Source organism: Sus scrofa, chromosome 9 (assembly GCF_000003025.6).
Source record: "Sus scrofa isolate TJ Tabasco breed Duroc chromosome 9, Sscrofa11.1, whole genome shotgun sequence".
NCBI classification, from domain to species: domain Eukaryota; kingdom Metazoa; phylum Chordata; class Mammalia; order Artiodactyla; family Suidae; genus Sus; species Sus scrofa.
Window position 1 is genome coordinate 25,463,750 of NC_010451.4, and position 21,179 is coordinate 25,484,928.

The 21,179-nt window shown below is 44.9% G+C and overlaps 1 protein-coding gene across 1 annotated transcript in view; it reads left to right on the top strand.

Annotated features, from left to right (window-relative positions):
* Window positions 1–12,675, top strand: part of FAT3 (FAT atypical cadherin 3) — a 704,031-nt gene extending 691,356 nt beyond the window's left edge. The window contains 2 exon segments of the mRNA XM_021102333.1: window positions 3,221–3,334; window positions 6,882–12,675. Coding sequence (XP_020957992.1) covers window positions 3,221–3,334; window positions 6,882–7,510 — 743 coding nt within the window. The 3' untranslated portion in view covers window positions 7,511–12,675.

Below are 21,179 nucleotides of genomic sequence, written 5' to 3' on the forward strand. Positions count from 1 at the left end.
CAGATTCTAGGCTTTCTCTCTTCTTTTGGCCTCATGCAGCAGAATTCTAGGCAAAGGGAAGAGCCGCAAGTGCAAAGGTCCTGGGTGGGGAAGACTTGGGCATGCTGAAGAACATAGGCAAGCTCAGTGTAGTTGGAGCTTGGTGAGCAACGGGAGAACAGATACATTTTAACAGCAACACAAGTGCAGATTTTTAAGCAGGAAAATAGCACAATCTAATTTACATTTTTTGTTTTTGTTTTGTCTTTTTGCTATTTCTTGGGCCGCTCCCGCAGCATATGGAAGTTCCCAGGCTAGGGGTCGAATCGGAGCTGTAGCCACCGGCCTACGCCAGAGCCACAGCAACGCAGGATCCGAGCCACGTCTGCAACCTACACCACAGCTCACGGCAACGCCGGATCGTTAACCCACTGAGCAAGGGTAGGGACCGAACCCGCAACCTCATGGTTCCTAGTCAGATTCGTTAACCACTGTGCCACGACAGGAACTCCCTAATTTACATTTTTTAAAGATAGCTCTAACTGATGCATGGAGAAGAGACTACACAGAACCAAAGAGGGAAGAAAGCAGACAGACCAGTTAGTTGGCCTCTATGAACATCTCACTGAGAGATGGTGATTGTTTTCCCTGCCCTTACATCCGTCAAGATGAAACTAAGGCAAGCTCTGCTGTATCCTATGACTTTTCATCAGGCCTAATGGCTTTATATTTGAGCAGCAATGACACCCTGGGTAGCAAGAGTTTCCAAAGGCCGAAGTTACAGTATTATGATATATGTCTGGGTTGAGGGTGGTAGGGGGGCCAGTTTCAAATGGATCTGGAAAGCACACGCAGCCAAGGAGATGAAGGTGTCTCCATGGAAGGAGGGGCCGTCCCTCCTGGTGCCTTTAAGCATAAGTAGGATTTGGGTAGGAAACTACTGGAGGGGACCTTCTGGAAACAGGAAGCACCTCCGTTAGTGTAGGGGACACACAAGGGGGTTACCTGAGGCGTGTTTAGGAGGAAGATGAGGCTGGAGGTGAAAGTTTAGACACCAACTGCATGCAGGAGGCTTGAATCTAGGAAGAGTCTGAGCTCCCTGAGGGAATTAGAGCAGTGAGAAGATGGTCAGTGTGGGCCTCCAAAAGAATTTTGGAGCCCCCTGTATGCGGGAGGTGGGTGGAGGGGCGGGGCTGGGAAGGGAAACAAACATTTGCCAACAAAGAGAGCAAGGAAAGCGGCCAAAAGGGTAGCAGAGCAGAAGCCATGACTATCAAGAAAGGTCAGCAGGATTGAGCACCATAAAACCATCAAGGAGGATACAGTCTTAAAAAGAAAAATCTTGCGCTTCATGCCTACAAGTGCCTTAGTGATCTCAAGACTGTCTCCGAGAGCCCTCAAGACAGAGTCCAAGGGTGAAGGACAGGAGATGTGGTGACAAACAGAGGCAGCAGATGAACAGGAAAGCCATCCCTAGCTGTGTGCTGGATCAGCTCCTTAAATCCCCACAGCGCCCAGGATGGGTACTTAGTGCGAGAGTAGATGAGTGAAATGACGTGTCTAAGAGCAGTAACTAGGAAAAGGAGGGTTCGAAGCTGGTGCATCAGGATCCAAAGTCTGAGCTTTTACCAATACCACTCTTGGGACTTTTGGCCTCTGGGAGGAGGGAAGCGGCTGGGGGAGGGGGGAGTCTCCTGATGATGGGAGAGCCTCTAGTCTGTTCTAGCGACGCCCTAACCAAGCTGTCTGCTTGATATCCATCTGCTGACTCCGCCTTTAAGTAGACAGGCTTATACTTCAAGTCCTGGCCCTTCGATTTTAGCCATAAATACATCCCCTCTCAAATAATCTGTAGTGTTAGACATTACTACAGCCTTGTCAACCCCCTAACTAACAGAAGGGCACTTTTGTATTTATCAGTGAAAAAGAGAGGGGTTTAAAGAAATGGAGATAGAAGTTTTGTGCACAGCCCTTCAGTCACCAGGATCATTTGGCATTTCCTTCCTTGTGTTCAGGGCTTATCGGGGGCCACACCTGTGCTTTTCCAAGGCATGTCAAGTTTTCCACGGTGTGGCTGTTGGCAGGTGAATTTCTCCTTGGCGTCTCTCTCCCCTTGTATCAGTTGTTTTATCCAACTCATCGTTTTGCTGTGGCTTCAGGATCTGAGGGCAGAGGCAGAGCCACAGTGCCTGCCACCAGCATCACCCTTTGCGGGTAAAACAGCAATTTCTCTAGTCAGGAAGAAAAGCCGCTCTTCCTTTAATCGCCAGGCACGTCTCTTCGTGCCATCAGGTTCCGTGATGATTTGAAGCTGTTCCTGGTGATCAGTTCCCTCCACCCGCTTCGTAATGTGACAGCTTTATTTCCAGAATCTACCTCAGGCCAAAACTCACATGTCCTCCCAAAGCGTTGTTGAGTTTTAATCGAATGTGTTTCCCTCTTTGTTAAGCAAGGCAGAGCTAGCTGGCGAGACAGTCTCTGGGCGACTAATTCATTCTTCACTTGACAACTTCAAGATATGGGTTGTTTTTATTGCTTCCTTTAGTCCATCAAATAAGAGTATAGACCTGAAGTGTGTGTATGCGTGTGTGTGTGTGTGTGTGTGTGTGTGTGTGTGTTATTTTGGCTGCCTTTGTAGGGCAAAGAGGGAAGAAGTGTGTCACTAAGAGCACATCCACTGACTGCCCTCCTGCCCGAGTGCCGAATGCTGTCATTTCCAACAATGATGTGACACTGCCCCCTACAAGGCAAAGCTGAGAACTCCACTGGCTCCAATCATTCCCTAGAGATGGAAGTTCGGATAAGTGTAATGGCATTCCTGCCTATAAAATATTTATACTCCTATTTTAAAAGTAATCTCATTTAACCTGGTGTTGACACCACATCGGTTCATGCAAATGGTTTAAATTAACTCTGAATGGCAAAGAGCGACCCAGACACTTCATCCTTGTTTCCCTCTTCACTTGGTCACTTCCCTTTGAGGAGGGAACGGCGACTTTTGGCTGTCAGCTGTTTGGAAGCTCATTTACCACGGGTTAAGGGTTTCGAATCCATAAGGTAAATCACTTGATTGACAGACCTTTGCCCCCGATGGCACAATCAATTTTCTATTGTGCAGCTAAATTATTTTCTCTAAGCAAATGAAAGCGCCCTGAGAAGTGAACTCTGACAGGGGACGGGGCTGGAAATATGCACAAGGTAACCGGTGTCATTTCTGCTTTCTCTCTGGCTGTCCATGAAGACAAAGGGGTTGATGACCCGGGAGAAGTGACCTGCTTTGCAGGCAGTAATAAAGGCAGCAACTCGGAAGTACAGTCCCTGAGCTCCTTCCAGTCGGATTCTGGCGATGACAATGGTAAGAAGTCATCAGATGTGTCCCCCTAGGTGGGCTGTGTTTCCTGCGCTGGTGGTCACTGGTTGAGAGGAAGGTGATGGGGCCCGTTTTGTTTCCTGACCCGATCTTGGGCTTCTGCGCATGCTCACAGCTTTTCGGTGCCCCCGCCCCACTGGTGCCTGGCTTTGCTGGAAAAGCAAAGCGCTTATGGCGCTGCCGCTGTGAGCAGGCGCAGGGATCTGATCTGTATCAGAGGCGGAAGAGGTGCCCCCAGACCTCCAGAATGCATCCTCTTTGATTTGCTTCAGGATTGAACTACCTCATCCCAAAGGATCCGCTCTCGCAAACAGCGTGATTTATTTCCTTTTTGTATTTTAGCTAAGGACAACCTCTTCATTCTTCGATATACATTCAACTTCCCATCATTAGAAATTAATTCACAAGCAAGACTCCCTTTCCACAGAAACTTCTTCCCCACAGAAGTATCTTCATTCGGTTGAGTCCCCCTTATAATCATTTGGGGCCATGGGCCTTTGGAGAATCTATTAGATACGTCGGATTAGCTCCTTGGAAAAATGCCCCTACCCTAGAAATGTTGCCTACAGTTCACGTGGTTCTTGAACCTCACCGACACTCCAGAGCTGCTGCCTCTACCTCTTGTGAACCCATGTTTATGGAGAGGGCACCCATGCTTTTCTGAGCTGAGGAACCAGCTTTGGAGGATGGATTGGTCTCCCCAGGGCAAGGGAGGGGAGTAGAAACGGTCATAAAACAGTGAGAACTTACCACATGGTGGTAAACCAAGGATAATTTCAAGCAATTATCCATAGAGACAAGCAGACTTACTTTAGTCTATACCTCATGGCATTTTCCCATTTATACATTGGTAAATGGGAATTGGTAGAGTTGAAATATTGATTAATATATGTAATCATTCAACCCATTGCTGAGTTCCTCCTGAATGCTGAATCCTTTGCTAGGTGTGTTTTACCCAGAAGTACAAAATGAACAGGACCTAGTCTTTGCCCTCTAGGTAAATATAGGAAGAGGTGGGCCCCAGGCCATAGAAGCAGTCATGGAAGTAAAGTGTCTCCTTCTCCCATCACCATCCCCAAATCTCTTCTGCTTCCTCTCTCAGTGGAGGCAGTGAAACTTCATTTTACCTGACAGCTGGACTTCTGAGATTGCAGGCCTTCGGATCTGTTTGCCTCGGTGTTTGCTCCCTTCCTTATCCCCAGCCAGAAGAAAAGCTCTTGCTGGTTTGCATTTTATACAGAAGCACCCGAGAACATAGTGTTTCCAGCACTGAAGCCTGGCTGACTGTTCCAACAGGCTCTGCTTGGCCACACGCTTGGGCTTCCAGGCTTAGCATTCTGGCTTGGTCCTGACTAAAGCAAGCTTCCTAAAGTGTTAGGAATTTTCAGCCAATTCATTTGGAGCCTGATCACATCTCCAGAAGCTACGGGTATTGGGTGCTAAAGGCAATCCCTGTGGGCCCAGAAATTTCCTTCCTAGACTCTTGAGTATTTCAGAGGCCAAATGCCGACTCCTATCTATGTGTCACGGGTGGGAGCTGGGCCTCGGGTTGTTCTAGGCTATGGGTGGCGTCATGTGAGTGTGAAACCATCAGTCGTGTAAAGGTTATCCTTCATCACTGGCATTTGGCTCAGGGCAGCATGGCTGACCAACAAGTAATTATCCCCGGAAACAGCCAGGGCTTCCTGGGAGAGCCGTTGGGAGTTACTATTGCAAAATTAGCATGAGCTTATGAGCCTCTGCCTTCCTAGATTGATTTCACGGGGCCGTGAGGTATGAAATATGATCCTGCAATTCCTGCCGGTCATGCCTTTCAGGAGGACTGGTCCCTGATTCATTGCTGTCCCTAGAAAGAAGTGTCCCCTAGAGTCCAGTGGATGAACCATGGGAAGCTTTGTGTGTTTGCGTGCTGTGCCTTTGTAGTTGCCATTGATGTTGTTAAGACAAGTGAACGTATGTTTAAAATACAAACTAACCTGAAGCTGTCCTTCCCCTCCCTCCTGTCTTCTTTTCCTGGCCACAAGCATCCATAGTGACTGTCATTCAGCTTGTCAACAATGTAGTTGACACTATAGAGAATGAAGGTATTTACTGTTTTCTTCTGTAGAATTTCTCTGTGTGAAGTTACCCTTTTGGAAATATTGCTTTCTTGTTACTTTGAACTGGGGGTGATTTTATTTTATTTACTATTTTATCTTTATTGAAGAATACCTGTACAATATTATATTTTCAGGCGTACAACATAGGAGTCACAATTTTTGAAGGTTATACTCCACTTATAGTTATTATAAAATATTGCCTATATTCTTTCTGCTTTAAGGTGTATCCTTGTAGCTTATTTAGTTTATGAACTTGGAGTGACTTTAATTAGCTGCCAACAAGAGGGGGCGGTCAATAGGTGGTTTCCAGTGAGACGCTGAATGTCTCTCTCTGGATTGGAGTGAATTTTACAATTTTGAAAACAAAATTCAGTTTATAATTTTTTTCACTGTATGAGGTACACTTTTTATAAAATCCCTTCCAGGAGAAGAGTACCCACTTAGTTGGAAGCCAGAGTAATAATACTAAATTCATTCTTACATTCAACATGTATTGATTGAGCACCTACTGTGAGCTGGGACTATTTAAGAAATCATTCCAAACTATAGTATTATGGGGATTGATTTCAATCAGGTAGCTTTTATTAGTGATTTAACACTAATCAGGCCTAGTAGAGACTGGATTTATCTTTTCGTAAATAAAAATGGGGAGAAACAGGAGCACTGTTTGCAAGTCATCTAAAATGTTCTGTTGTATCCTCGTCACATGGCTCGGAATGTCTGTTTTACTTCTCACTTTGTATTTAAACAGTGTCTGTCATGGATCAAGGACAGAACTACAACCGAGGTGACTGCCATGCCCCCGGCATCACGTGTTTCTTATGTGTTTGGAATTGCTGAGTTTGTTCTTACCCTGTTCCTCTCCCTCCATCCTTTCTGAGTTTCTTTGACCTGAATTTTGCATGTTCCAGGCATCCTGTGTGCTTGGTACTGGAGGTGAAAGCCCTGCCAGCATCCCTCCCCCAGCCTCTCCCCTGCTCAGCCATTCATCCATGTGTGCACACGTCTCCCTGCCTCCTGGTCACCTCGACTGATGCATCTCCCTCTTCAAGCATGCTGCCTGCCTGGCTCTGCACTTAGCCTATGGCTAGGAAGAGGGAATGGAGGGGAGAGGGTTCTAGAACTGTTTCCTTGCATGCCCTCCCTGGCCATTGTTTCCGTCATGGCTGAGTGGGAGAAGCTGCAACAACCAGACACGCTGCACAGAACTGCCCTCACCTTCAACTCTCCAGGCCAGAGCATGGCTGGCCCCTGAGACCCTTGTTCAAAGCATGCAGGGGACCCTGGCTTCCTAGGGTCTCCTGGATGTTAGCGTCTTCCTGTTAATTCTGAAGAACCGCATGTCAGGTTCCTTGCCTGCTCCTTTCTGAGCCCCGCCCCGAACTCCGTTCTGGAGGAAACTAACCAACGCGACTTGTCTCTTTCTCTCACAGCCTATCACTGGGACACCTCTGACTGGATGCCAGGGGCCCGCCTGTCGGACATAGAAGAGGTGCCCAACTATGAAAACCAGGAGGGAGGCTCTGCGCACCAGGGCAGCACGCGGGAGCTGGAGAGCGATTACTACCTGGGCGGCTACGACATCGACAGCGAGTACCCACCCCCCCACGAAGAGGAGTTCCTGAGTCAGGACCAGCTGCCCCCGCCCCTGCCAGAGGACTTCCCGGACCAGTACGAGGCCCTGCCGCCCTCCCAGCCCGTCTCACTGGCCAGCACCCTGAGCCCAGACTGCCGGAGAAGGCCCCAGTTCCATCCCAGCCAGTACCTGCCTCCTCACCCCTTCCCCAACGAATCGGATTTGGTGGGCGCGCCCGCCGCCTGTGAATTCAGTACTTTCGCCGTGAGCATGAACCAGGGCACAGAGGCGGCGGCAGCGGGCCCGGCAGACAGTGGGTCTCTCTCCTTGCACAATTCCAGAGGCACATCGTCCTCGGATGTGTCAGCCAGCTGCGGCTTTGACGACTCCGAGGTAGCCATGAGTGACTATGAGAGCGTCGGGGAGCTCAGCCTCGCCAGCCTTCACATTCCCTTTGTAGAGACCCAGCACCAGACCCAAGTGTAGAGGACGCGCCTCCGCTGCTGCGCGCTGTTCGTTGCGGAAACCCGGAGGGAGACTGGCTGCCCTCGCAGCATCTTCGCGGAGGGTCCTGTGTTGAGCGCAGCATCTTCGGGGAGGATCCTGTCTTGAGCTTGAGCGAGCAAGGAAGGCGGTCTTCTCCGCAGGGAACTTCTCATACTGTCTCAAGCTCGACTCCAGTTGGGTGACGAGGAAAGGCTCAGAAATTGTTTCTGAGAGGTGACCGATCCCTCTGGCGGTGCGTCTCTGCGTTCATGACGGAGAACACGCACCGAGTTTTTAAAGGGGGGAAAAGAGTTCCACCAAGTTATGCAGTCCATCGTGTATGGCTTTGCGCAGTATTGTGCCCTGGAAAGTGTTACAGCTTCGGTCCATGCAGTATTAATAGCTGGCAACAGCAGAGGCATTGTTGCCTGTAATTTTGAGCCAATGGTGGGGGGGGGGGATGAAAATAGTACTTATGATTGTTGGAAAAGTTAGTCTCTTAGGCAAAAGAAAAGAGGAACGAATATTATTACAAATAAGAAAATGGGCTGAAGCCTTTAAAATCACCTTTAAAAAATAAATAAGCTGCCCAATTTCCAGCTATAAAATTAGTTTGGGTAACATGTTTAGTATGCTCAGTTATTTTTGTTTGTGTTAAGCATCCAATATAATATAGTTGGGTTTTATGATCTTTGAGAAAGATATCAGTGGAGAGGAGTACATGAGGGTATTTGGGTTCTGATTCATAGGCTGGGGAGAAGGTGTAGGTTGTGCAAACATTTGATAGAATGTGATTATCTGTCTTTGTGTTTTCCAGTAAATATTCTTGGCTGTAACTACACTTTCACCTTGCTACAGAAATTGGCCTTTGTCCTGAGAATCAGGAAATAAAAAGACCAAAAATTTTTTAAAAAGGAATATTTTGGTATATTGTTCTCTAGAATGAGAGATATTGAAAGGTGTAAGCAGAAGTCACAAATTCAGGGGAAAAAAGAAAATATTATACTCAAAGTTTTCTGCTAGATAATCACAGTTCTTGATAATGCAGGTAAAAGGTACATGTTATTTTAAATTGGCAGCATCATCATTATAAATGCAATTACATGTTTAAAAAGGGGAAGAGAGTAGATTAGTTCTTGTGTATAAATTATAATAGTGTGTGTGTGTGTGTGTGTGTGTGTGTCTGGGCCTATGTACAAATACGTGCTTGCACTCAATAAGGCTGCTCTTGAGGAAAGGTGACATGAAGGTTTTAGGATATGGACTCTGTTAGAAATCCTGCCAGCGAGGCCAACCTTCCAGTTTCTCTGATAGTAATGATATTGGAGAAACTCCGAACGCCATATTTTATTCCGGTTCAGTTAACTTTATTTTGGTACTGCCATTTATAGTAACTTGAAGCAAAAACCGTGCTTTTTTAGCAAAAGAAAAACACTATTTTGTTATAGTTTTACCAAACTAAACTTATTTGAAAAATGTGTCAAGTTCCATCACACCTTGGGGTTCTCCTCTCATCCGACCTGCAGGCTTTGGCCTTGAGTTTCCAAAATTGTCAGGAGAATCATCCCACTGGAAATACAATAATCCGATACTCGAAGCCTAAAGGTGACGAATTGAGTGACTTTCCTCTTTTGCTTCAACCAGATCGTGGCTGCGTGCACAGCGGCCGTGGTAAAGAAATGCATATTTGCACTATCTGCATATGAGCAAATCTCTGTGTCCACAGTTTCTGATGACATATGGCATTGGTGTGTCAACTGTTCTGTCCTCAATCTGTGTATCAGACATATTTTTAATTGTTTCAGTTGTGTTTAATCCACTTCTTTGTAGGAGTCAATGTTTCCAAAGATTGTGGTTAAAAATATTTCCTTTCCATTCCCAAGCTTCCTGAGTACATGCATACACTTCACAGATTTTTTTCAGTTTTTCTCCTCTTCTCTCTCTTGGTCAGACCTACTCACGGAAGCATTATCTGCACTGTGGTCTTGAAATAAATGAATTTCACTAAGGCTGCTTTGGAGAATAAAGTCTTTGGTATTTTTCTTATGTAAGAAACCCATTTGCAAGAATCACAGAGAAAATGACGAACTAATGGTCTAGAATAGAATCGTGGTGACACTTTCGATAATGCAGTGACAAGAAAAACCATCCAAATAAAACCAACACTTCATGTCTTGCCCCCAGGAAATATTAGAAGAGATTAATGCCGATGAGTCACTCCTGCTTACTCGGCGTCCCCTCCAGGCAGAGTGCCTGACCGACACAGTAATGAAGAAATAAATAGATCCTCATGTGCTGGTGAAATCACCCAAGAAAATTGTGCCCACTCTTGGCTCTGACCTATATAAAAGACCTCTTTCTTCAGGATAACTTCCTCTGAGTTTCTGCAGGGTAGCTCTACAGCTAAATGTATGCCAGACAAGCATGTGTTAGTTACATCTTGATTTATTACCTTTAAACACGTGGTATCTTTTTGAGTTTCAGATAATTAGATTTCCCTGTAGGTTCCAAGATGGTTTACACTCAGGCCAAGACCACTGATTCAAGAGCTGGAAGGGTCCTTAAGGTCTTCTGGTCCAATTCCCTTATTTTATAAAAGTGGAAAAATACCCAGAGAGAGGAAGAGACTTGCCCGAGCTCAAACAGGAAGTTAAGTAGCCGAACAGGATCGACAAGCCATCCACTTGGCCAATATTCTTTCTGTATAACATTGGTCCCCATGAAACTGCCTGCCCCATGGAATGTGCCCATTTCTGCTGGACCTTCTGACCACCCACCATTCCTGCTTGGAATATGCTAGAAGAGAGAACTCTTGGAGAGTATTTCTCTGGAAGCCTCACGGTCTTAGGTTGACTGGCAGCCTCCTAGGAAGGATGCAGTCATAGAATTCACACATTTCTTTGGACACCTATCCAAACTGCTTCTGCCAAATGAATGTTTTCTAAAATAAGGGTGGAATGATAATTACAGAATAGAATTCAGACAAATCAGAAAATAGAATGAACCCTGATTATCATATTACCTACCAGGTGCATTTTTCCCCCCTCCCTATCAGCCCTGGTATTTATTCCTACCCCCTCCACCGTGATGAACCATGTGGGAAATATTTAAGCCAATTAGTGTCTTTCCCTTTTTTTCTAACATATATGTGCTACCTCTGGAAGCCATTTTCCATAGCCTGTCTTAGGCACTTTACCTATATCGCACACATTCTGATTAGGTTGAAAGTAGCTGGATAAGTGATGTTTGTCATACAGTAAGCAGAAGCTATGGGGCTTTAAGAGATGAATACAGTGGGTATTTCATTTATTTACTTTCTTCTATAAATATTTTGCTGCTGAGTTTCATTCTATGCCAGCTCTCCAAGTACTCATATCCTACCAGTTCATGGAATGCCATTGTAGAAGACATTAATAAGGACAAGGTCGAGTCTATGGATTGGAGTGTTACCCTGTCAGACCATCAGGCTGAAGCCTGGAAAGAAAATTGATGATGCATTCCTGGATCTTACCTGGAACCACACTGGGGAATCGCCAGCACAGTCTGGAAAAAAGCCAGGAAAATATTATTGGCCAACTCCTGTGTGTTTCTCACCCCCACTCCGCCCGCTGCCCCCATTAATGCTGAGTCTGCATAATCAATGTCGGGGATCGAGAGAAGAGATTAGCAAAATCAGTCATTTAGGATGCAGAAAACATTTTCATGGGAAATAATTCAGGAAGATCTGATGTTCATTTTGCATGAGTTGCCCAGATAATTGTCTCGTCTCTTCACTCCGTTGCCCTCCCAGTGCAGAGATATTGCTAAAATGGTTAGGCTTTTGTGTTTATGTTTTTAGCTTCAAACCACGAGAAATGGAGATTTGAAGAGGCATGTCTCAGCGTCATCGTTTTGTGTGGTCTGTGAGAAGGCGGTTATGTGTTTTTGCTGGGCTTTGTCCTGCAATGTTTAACTGCACATTATTCTGGTGGAAATCCACAATGTCTTTAAGCTGCTGGTTGTATAATTCTAGGGTTTAAAGTCACCATTTGTGGATTTGGCATCAGTGAATATTTAGCCAGCTGGCTAAGGGATAGGAAAAGAATAAGATTTTCTTTCCTTATGTAATAATGAAAAGCAATAATTACAAGTATGTAATATTACACAAAGGCCATAATTAGTCTCTTCCAGTGTTTAGGATGCACTAGAGGATCGTAGAGTCATTTGGAGCGTGTTTGGACCCATTAGTATGTACTGTGGTACCCTTCCGGCAAACAAATACCTGAATTGCTACTATTTAACAATTTTATGAGCCCATACTACTGCATTTCGGGAAGTGACAAATGTGTTCAAATGTGTTCGGAAATGGAAGCAGTTCTTTTTTAAGCACTGTATCAGAGAGACTGTCTTGTAAATTTACCTGTTACAAACAGGCTGGTTTGTAAAAGATGTATGTTTTGGTGTTTAAAATGTTTATAAAATTGTATATAATGGTTTCAATTTTCCAGGCTTTTGTAGATACTGTATTTGATGCCTATCAGGATGCTTTAATTTGGGGGGTCGAATATAATTCTCAGTCATCCATTGCTGTTGGTCTGCAAACTTTTGAGGTAACGACACACACACACACACATGCACGCACACAAGCACACACACACACACACACACACACACACAGGATTTTAGATTTGAAAATGATGTTTCTTAATCTTTTCAAACTGTACTGTAACCTTCCTTTGGTTTTACTGTTTTCATTGAACATTCTCGATTTCCAAGAAAATGTTTTTATTGACATTTTAAAAAACGAGTGTGTTTTGTCCAGGTATTGAGTACATGATTTTTATGTCATTTCTGATTCAGAATGAAGTGTATCATTTCTCCACACGCGTGTGTTCACCTAATCTTGCACACATATCATGCACCAAATCTTATGCAAAGGGGAAGCTAACACTTAAAGTGACTCTTGTCCCTTATGGAAATGGATTTTTTCTGCATATATTGCTGTTGGCAGTATTCAGTCTTGTGTTTTTTTTTTTTTTCCTAAAAAAATGAAAGAAAAGCAAAAAACAAACAACAAAAAAGGACAGCCAAAAAAAAAAAAAAAACCAACAATGTACAGGTTTGTAACTGCCAAAATTTGATGGTTAAAACAAGTTTTCGAGTAAAAAGAAAAAAAAATGAAACCAGCAATTGTGTTGACTCTTTTTAAGTGTTGCCTTTTCTTTATCAGTTTATTGCTCACACAGCACTTAGATTTGTAGGGATGGTGGGTTTCTTTTCAGAAACTTCTTACCTCCAGAAAGACTTCCATTGGCTCTGGGACACCTGTGTTGCTTAGATGGCTTCTTGCTGGTCACATCCCCTGTAAGGTTTTTTTTTTCTGAGAAGAACGAAAACAGTGCTGAAGTTATAAGGGTCATAACTTATTACAGAAATCTTTCGTAAACACCCTTCCTCCAGCACACCTCTTCCTAAACCAACAAACAAACAAATCAATCCAAAAGTTTAGGGCACAATGAACACTTGAGTTTTCCTCCAAAGAGCTCTAGAAATTTTTCTATAGAGAATGAAAATCAAAATATATACAGAAGATGGGAGGGTAGGATAAATTGATCCTTTTTGCTTTGTTGTTTTTTTTTGGTTTTTTTTTTTTGTTTTTTTTTTTTTTTTGTCTTTTGCCTTTTTGGGGCCACTCCATGGCATATGGAAGTTCCCAGGCTAGGGGTCGAATCAGAGCTGTGGCTGCCGGCCTACACCACAGCCATAGCAACGTGGGATCCCACCCACATCTGCGACCTACACCACAGCTCACAGCAACGCCAGATCCTCAACCCACTGAGCAAGGCCAGGGATCAAACCCATAGCCTCATGGTTCCTAGTCTGATTCATTTCTGCTACGCCACAAGGGAGCTCCCTTTTTTGCTCGTTTTTATTTTTGGTTTTCTTGGGCTTCTTCCTTCCTCCCCTGATTGATTAATTGATTGAATCACAGTTGATTTACCATGTAATGTTACTTTCAGATATATAGCAAAGTGATTCAGAGATATATATGTATATATCTGTGTGTGTATATATACATATATATATATATATATACTTTTTAGATTTTTTCCCCTTAGATGTTATTACCAAATATTGAGTAAAATTTGCTGTGCTATATAGTAGGTCTTTGTTGGTTATCTATTTTATATATGTGGTCTGTATCTGTTCATCTCAGACAGAGACATAGAAAACAAAGCTTACCAAAGAGGAAACTGGGGGAGGGATGAATGAGAAGGTTGAGTTTAACAAACTGATCTTTCAAAGGAGCGATATTAGAAGAAGTTAGCTTGAGACCACGGAGGGCTCCAGAAGGGGAGGGACCCCCTCTGCCTAGCCTTGGTGGGGGAGGGCCAGGGCCTGCCTAGAGAACTTACCCTATCTGAGCACCAGCAGCAAAGAGGCCCCCCTCTTCAGGGCCTGGGCTGCCCGGGGAGGTTGCCCGAAGCAAAACTCCACCTGCCCCACCCTGACCAGGATCCTGGAGCCCCTCTCCAGGGAATGGCCTCAGGCTTAGCATTCAAACTCCCCTTGCTGAGAGTTCCCATTGAGGCTCGGTGGTTAAAGAACCCAACTAGGAACCAGGAGGGCCCTGCTCAGTGGGTTAAGGATCCGATTGGACCCGTAGCCTGGGAACCTCCATATGCCAAGGGTGAAGCCCTAAAAGGACAAAGACAAAAAACAAAAAACAAACTCTCCTTGCTGGAAACTGTGTGGACAGAGTTAAGTGCGGTTACTTGTCCATTACTAGGCGGGTAAATGTTTACTCGCATAAAAGAGGGGGAGTGCCAATTTGTTGCACTTGCCAATTTTCATGGTATAAACACTGTGTGATGCCTGGTTTGTTTGTTTTTTTTTCCCTTTCTTTCTTTCTTTCTTTTTTTTTTTTTTTTTTTTTTTCGTGCAGCTGAGGCAAGTGGAAATTCCCAGACCAAGGATCGAACCCCTACCACAGCAATAACCAAAGTCACAGCAGTGACGAGTCTGAATTCTTAACTCACTGAGCCACAGGGAAATCCAATTAATTAATTACTATTATTTTTAATGGCCAGGGATGGAATCCAGGCCAAAACACCAGATTCCTTAACCCACTGTGCAGGGCCAGGGATCAAACCCAAACCTCTGCCATGACCCCGATGCTGCATTCAGATTCTTAACAAGATGTGCCACTGTGGGAACTTAGTTTCAAACTACCAAGGTAAGCAGTTCCCCATCTAAGAACCCAACAATTATCCAGGAGGATGCAGGTTTGATCCCTGGCCTTGCTCACTGGGTTAAGGATCTGGTGTTGCCACAAGGTTTGGCATAAGTCACAGATGCCCCTTGGATCTGGCATTGGTGTAGCTATGGTGTAGACCGGCAGCTGCAGCTCCAGGTGCAATGTGACCCTTAGCCTGGGAACTTCCATATGCCACAGGTATGCCCTAAACAACAACAACAACAATGAAAATTAAAATAAAAAACAGTTGTTCCGTCATGGCTCAGAGGAAACGAATCTGATTAGGAACCATGAGGTTGCAGGTTTGATCCCTGGCCTCACTTGGTGGGTTAAGGATCCGGCATTGCTGTGAGCTGTGGTGTAGGCTGACAGCTGTAGCTCCGATTAGACCTCTAGTCTGGGAACCTCCATATGCCACAGATGTGGCCCTAAAAAGCAAAAATAAATAAATAAATAGATACAAATTTAAAAAGAAATTTAGAATAAAATAAAATAAAAAAACAAACTACCAAGGTCGTAATACAAATTCCCAGTGGTCTAGCAGTGGGCTCTGGAAAACCATTATGAACAAATGCCAGCAGACCACTGGCTCCCCACCCAGACCAGGAGCTACTTGAGGGCAGAGTGGAATCTCACTGTCTTTGTTTCCAGGTTCCCAGTAAAATTCTCAGCCTCACTAGACATTTTTCATTGAAAAAATAATCAATGATGTCTCCAGCTAAATCCCCTTGATTTTATAAATCCTTCCTCACCTTGGCGAATTTAGTAACTGCCGTGAGAAGGATTTTAAGAGAGGCGAGTGTTGAGAAGGCTCAAAGTCTCCCGCCTTTCATCCCAACAGCACAGCGATGTGTTCATGAATCGAGCACCAGGAGAGGGTTCCTGTCCCTGTTGCTCCCATGGCCACTCATAGCAGGAAGAGAGCTGTTTAAATCTCCATCCATACCTCCAAAATGGTGGGGCCATACAGAAATGTCAATTAAGAAATAACATTGGGGGAATTCCTGTCGTGGCTCAGTGGTTAACAAATCTGACTAGGAACCATGAGGTTTCAGGTTCGATCCCTGGCCTGCTCAGTGGGTTAAGGATCCAGCGTTGCCGTGAGCTGTGGTGTAGTTTGTAGACACAGCTCAGATCCTGTGTTGCTGTGGCTCTGGCATAGGCCGGTGGCTACAACTCCGATTGGACCCCTAGCCTGGGAACCTCCATATGCCTCCGGTGCCACCCTAGAAAAGACAAAATAATAATAATAATAATAATATAATAACATTGGGGAGTTCACAGCAGAAACTAATCTGACTAATATCCATGAGGACATAGGTTCAATCCCAGGCCTTGATCAGTGGATTAAGGATCCAGCATTGCCATGAGTTGTGGTGTAGGTCGAAGATGCAGCTCGGGTCCTGTGTTGCTGTGGCTGTGGTGCAGGCCAGCAGCTACAGTTCCAATTTGACCCCTGGCCTGGGAACCACTGTATGCCGTGGGTGTGCCCCTGAAAAGAGACAAAAAGAGAGAGAGAGAAGTCAGGAGGCTCTTGCCTTGGTCTATCTGAACTAAGTCAGGGGTAGAGAAGAGGAGGCAGCTTTGAAACAGATTCGGCTGCAGCTCCAATTCCACCCCCAGCCTGGGAACTTCCATGTGCCGTAACTGGGGTCCAACTGGGGAGAGAGGAAAAGAAAAAGATTTTTTACGTTTATCTTCATTCTCCTCTGGTTCTCTGAAATAAAAGGGCTAGTTCTTAGCTCAGAAACAGGTCTTTATGGAAAGGTCACTTCCTTTTTCTGTTCCTGGGTCGAGACTCCCCAAGACCACTCTCAGGTTCAGTGATTCCCCAGGACAGCTCAGACTCAACATAGACTTCTACTCATGGCTGTGAAATATCGCCAACCAGGGGAGCTCATTGGATATTCAGCACCTGGGTTTCATTGAAAGCTGGCTTTGTCCACAGTCCCTGCTTGGACTGTACCAAAATTCCAGACTCCAGAAGGAATACAGATGTTCAGCGTAAAGCATACTGAAATGGTGGGAACCCCTCCTGAAATTCACTTTCCCAAACACAAGTAAGAGCCCACCTCAATAGCAGGGCTTTCAGAGGACAGCATCAAGCCTGCTATTCTCTGCATAGACTCACCAAAATTTCCACCAGGAGTTCCCATCGTGGCGCAGTGGTTAACGAATCTGACTAGGAACCATGAGGTTGCGGGTTCGGTCCCTGGCCTTGCTCAGTAGGTTAAGAATCCAGTGTTGCTGTGAGCTGTAATGTAGGTGACAGACTCAGGGCGGACCTGGCGTGGCTGTGGCTGTGGCTGTGGCTGGCTGGTATAGCTCCAATTCCATCCCTAGCCTGGGAACCTCCATATGCCGTGGGTGTGACCTTAAAAAGACAAAAAAAAAAAAAAATCCATCCAACACAATTCTGCCCAAATATCTAGGTGGAAGCAATCTGGTCAATATATAATGCTTTTCAAAAATTGTGATGCCTGGTCGCTAGTTTTCTTTTTGTCCACAACAGGGAAATTTTCCAACTGAGGTAGTCACTCACCTTAAAGCATTTGGCCCATTTCTCAAAATTCTTCCATTTTTGTCTCTATTCTTTTTCTTTTAAAATGCCAGTTAAGGGAGTTCCTGTCGTGGCGCAGTGGTTAACGAATCCAACTAGGAACCATGAGGTTGCGGGTTTGATCCCTGGCCTTGCTAGTGGGTTAAGGATCCGGCGTTGCCATGAGCTGTGGTGTGGGTTGCAGATGCGGCTCAGATCCCGAGTTGCTGTGGCTCTGGCATAGGCTGGTGGCTACAGCTCTGATTGACCCCTAGCCTGGGAACCTCTATATGCCACGGGAGCGGCCCTAGAAAAGACAAAAAGACAAAAAATAAATAAATTTAAAAATAATAAAATGCCAAGTAATTTTCAGCCAATTATGCTGGTTCTGTACTGCTTTTAATAAAGAAGGTTTGGAATAACCTAAATATCTAACAATAAATGATAACTTAGAGCAAACTGACCTCAAATTTAAAACAGCCTAACAAGCGGGAATGAGTGGCTTAAAAATAGAAAATTTGGAAACATTTTTTTAAATGTTTAAAAATTTAATTTTTATAGTGTCCTGCCTTCCTTCCTCCTTCCCTGTGCCTTCCTTCCTTCTTTTCCTTTTCTTTCTCTTTCTTTCTTCCTTCCTTCCTTCCTTTCCTTTCTTTCTCTTTCTTTCTTTCTTTCTCTCTCTCTTTTTCTTTCTTCCACTTTTTCTGACTTCCAAACCAGTGCATGTTCATTACAAAAATGAAAAAAATGAAGACAGCAAAAGAAAGTCTTGAAGAACCCCTAGATACATATGTCTCTAAAAATGATCAGTTGGCAGTTCCTGTTCAGCAGTTACAAATCCAACTACTGTCCATGAGGATGCAGGTTCCATCCCTGGCCATGCTCAGTGGGTTAAGGTTCTGGCGTTGCCATGAGCTGTGGTGTAGGCTGGCAAAAAAGACAAAAAAAGATCACTGGCATATCAGGGTATGTTATTTCAGGACATTTTCTACAGAGATATATATTAACATTTTCAAAAGGAGAATCTTTATGAGTACAATTTTTGGAATTTTAAAAAATATTGCTCTAAGTAATAGAGGACTGCTTTCTTATGCAAATGCAGAGATAATCAAAGGCATTCAAAGCAAAGCACAAATGGTCTCCTGTACTTTTTTTTTTTTTTTTTTTTTTTTGTATTTTTGCCTTTTCTAGGGCTGCTCCTGCGGCAAATGGAGGTTCCCAGGCCAGGGGTCTAATTGGAGCTGTAGTCACTGGCCTACACAACAGCCACAGCAACTCGGGATCTGAGCCGCATCTGCAACCCACACCACAGCTCATGGCAACGCCGGATCCTTAACCCACTAGCAAGGCCAGGGATCAAACCCACATCCTCGGAGTTCCCGTCGTGGCGCAGTGGTTAACGAATCCGACTAGGAACCATGAGGTTGCGGGTTCGATCCCTGCCCTTGCTCAGTGGGTTAACGATCCGGCGTTGCCATGAGCTGTGGTGTAGGTCGCAGACTCGGCTCGGATCCCGCGTTGCTGTGGCCCTGGTGTAGGCTGGTGGCTACAGCTCCGATTCGACCCCTAGCCTGGGAACCTCCATTGCCGTGGGAGCGGCCCAATAAATACCAACAACAACAACAACAACAAATCCGCAACCTCATGGTTCCTAATCAGATTCGTTAACCACTGAGCCACGATGGGAACTCCTCCCCTGTACTTTTCAACTGGTGTCCCCCTCCCACATCCTCCTCCAAAACAAGCAGGATCATTGTTATTTCTTTGAAAATGTAGGAAGCCTTTTTTAAACCCTTTATATTCAAATTATTCTTGAACAAATTTTTGTTGTGTTTGTTCTTTGTTTTGTTTATTTGTGTTTCATTTTGTTTTTAGGGCTGCACCTGTGGCATAGGGAAGTTCCCAGTCTAGGGGGCAAATTGGAGCTGCAGCTACAGATCTGCAGCCACCGCAACGCTGGATCCGAGCCACATCTGCTGCTCCACCACAGCTTGCAGCAACCCCAGATCCTTAACACACTGAGCTAGGCCAGGAATTGAAACTGCATCCTCGTGCATATTAGTCTGGTTCTTAACCTGCTGAGCCCCAAAGGAAGGCCTCAAGTTTTTCCTTTTTTGTGTGATCTTTATTAGTTGTTTCCTTTTTACATGTTTTCTGATCTATAAGTGTCTCACTGACCCACTGGATTCCATAAGATTCAATCGGCTCTCCCATGACACTATGTCAGGCTTCCTCAAACCACGCATCATTTTCCAGATGTGCCCTTTCACTGGGCAGTCAGGTGCACTGACCTGAGTGACACTGAGTACACAGAGCCCATGATCAGCTAGAGTCAGAGCAGCACAGACCTTGACAGCAGGGATAAGTGGAGTGACATGCTGGAGTAGAAACTATTTCTACAAGTTTTCCATTTATTGGTATTTTCTTTCTTTCTTTCTTTTTCTTTTTGCCTTTTCTAGGGCCACTCCCGAGGCATATGGAGGTTCCCAGGCTAGGGGTTGAATTGGAGCTGTAGCCGCCGGCCTACACCACAGCCACAGCAACGCAGGATCCAAGCCACATCTACACCACAGCTCACAGCCACGTCGGATCCTCAACCCACTGAGCAAGGCCAGGGACCGAACCTGCAACCCCATGATTCGTAGTCGGGTTCATTAACCACTGAGCCATGACGGGAACTCCTATTGGTGAGTATTTTCTTAGTGTGAATACTTTTGCTTCCCTACACAACCTCCTAACGTGAAGAGTTCAGATAGTGAAGCCTTTCTGTGTGTGTGCAAATACATGTATGTAGATGGGAGAGAGTTACCTAACAGATCCTATTTTATGCATTTTCCTGAAACTTGCTGTGTAACATTCTGTCTTTGACGTCTTCGCGGGTCAACGCTGTACTCTGCTTAATGGCTACATTGTTTTCCACATCGTGGTTTTTTCATAATTTTATTTAATCATGTCCTTTTTAAAAAATGAAGTTATCGTTGATTTTCAATATTATATTCGTGTCAGGAGTACAGCACAGTGATTGAATACTTGCATAGATTATGCTCCATTTAAAGTGATTACAAAAGAATGGCTATGTTTCTCTGAGCTGTATAATATATCCTTGCTGCTTATCTATTTTCGACCGAGTCATTTGTATGTCTTAATTCCACACCCCTATCTCGCCCCTCTCTCCTTCCCTCTCCCCACTGGTAACCACTCGTTTGTTCTCAGTATCTGTGAGTGTGTTTCTAGTTTGTTATACTCATTTGCTTCATTTCTTAGCATACACGTTAGTCATGCCCTTCTTGATGGGCTGCTTTAATGTTTAGGCAGTGCTCCCGTGAACATTCTTGTGTACATGTGCGCGTGGGGGAGTTCCCATTGTGGCTCAGAGGTAAGGAACCCGACTAGTGTCCATGGGGATGTGGGTTCGATCCCTGGCCTTGCTCAGTGAGTTGAGGATCCCCAGCGTGGCCAAGCTGCAGTGGAGGTCACAGATGCAGCTTGGATCTGGTGTGGCTGTGGCATAAGCCTGTGGCTGCTGCTCTGATTCGCCTCCTAGCTGGAACTTCCACATGCCCCGCACAAGCCGCCCTTAAAAGACAAAATGTTAGAGACCACTGAACGGCTGAACTCTGCAGAAGGCAAGTGTCTGTGGATGCAGATTTCTAAAGTACAGGGTCTCCTTGGAAGACAAATATTCATGTTATTCTATAAACAAGTGCGCTCTGTCCTAAGGGATATCACTAAGACGATAACCTCGTCACTGCCTGTGCCTGTTCCTGCCCACTCATCTGGTCACCTTCCTTAATCCCACTAATACTAATCTCATCACCTTCCCCACTAATCTCATCACCTTCCTTAATAAAAGTCGTGTGGGCTAAAGCCTTTTGGCCTTTTGTTCTGCGAAC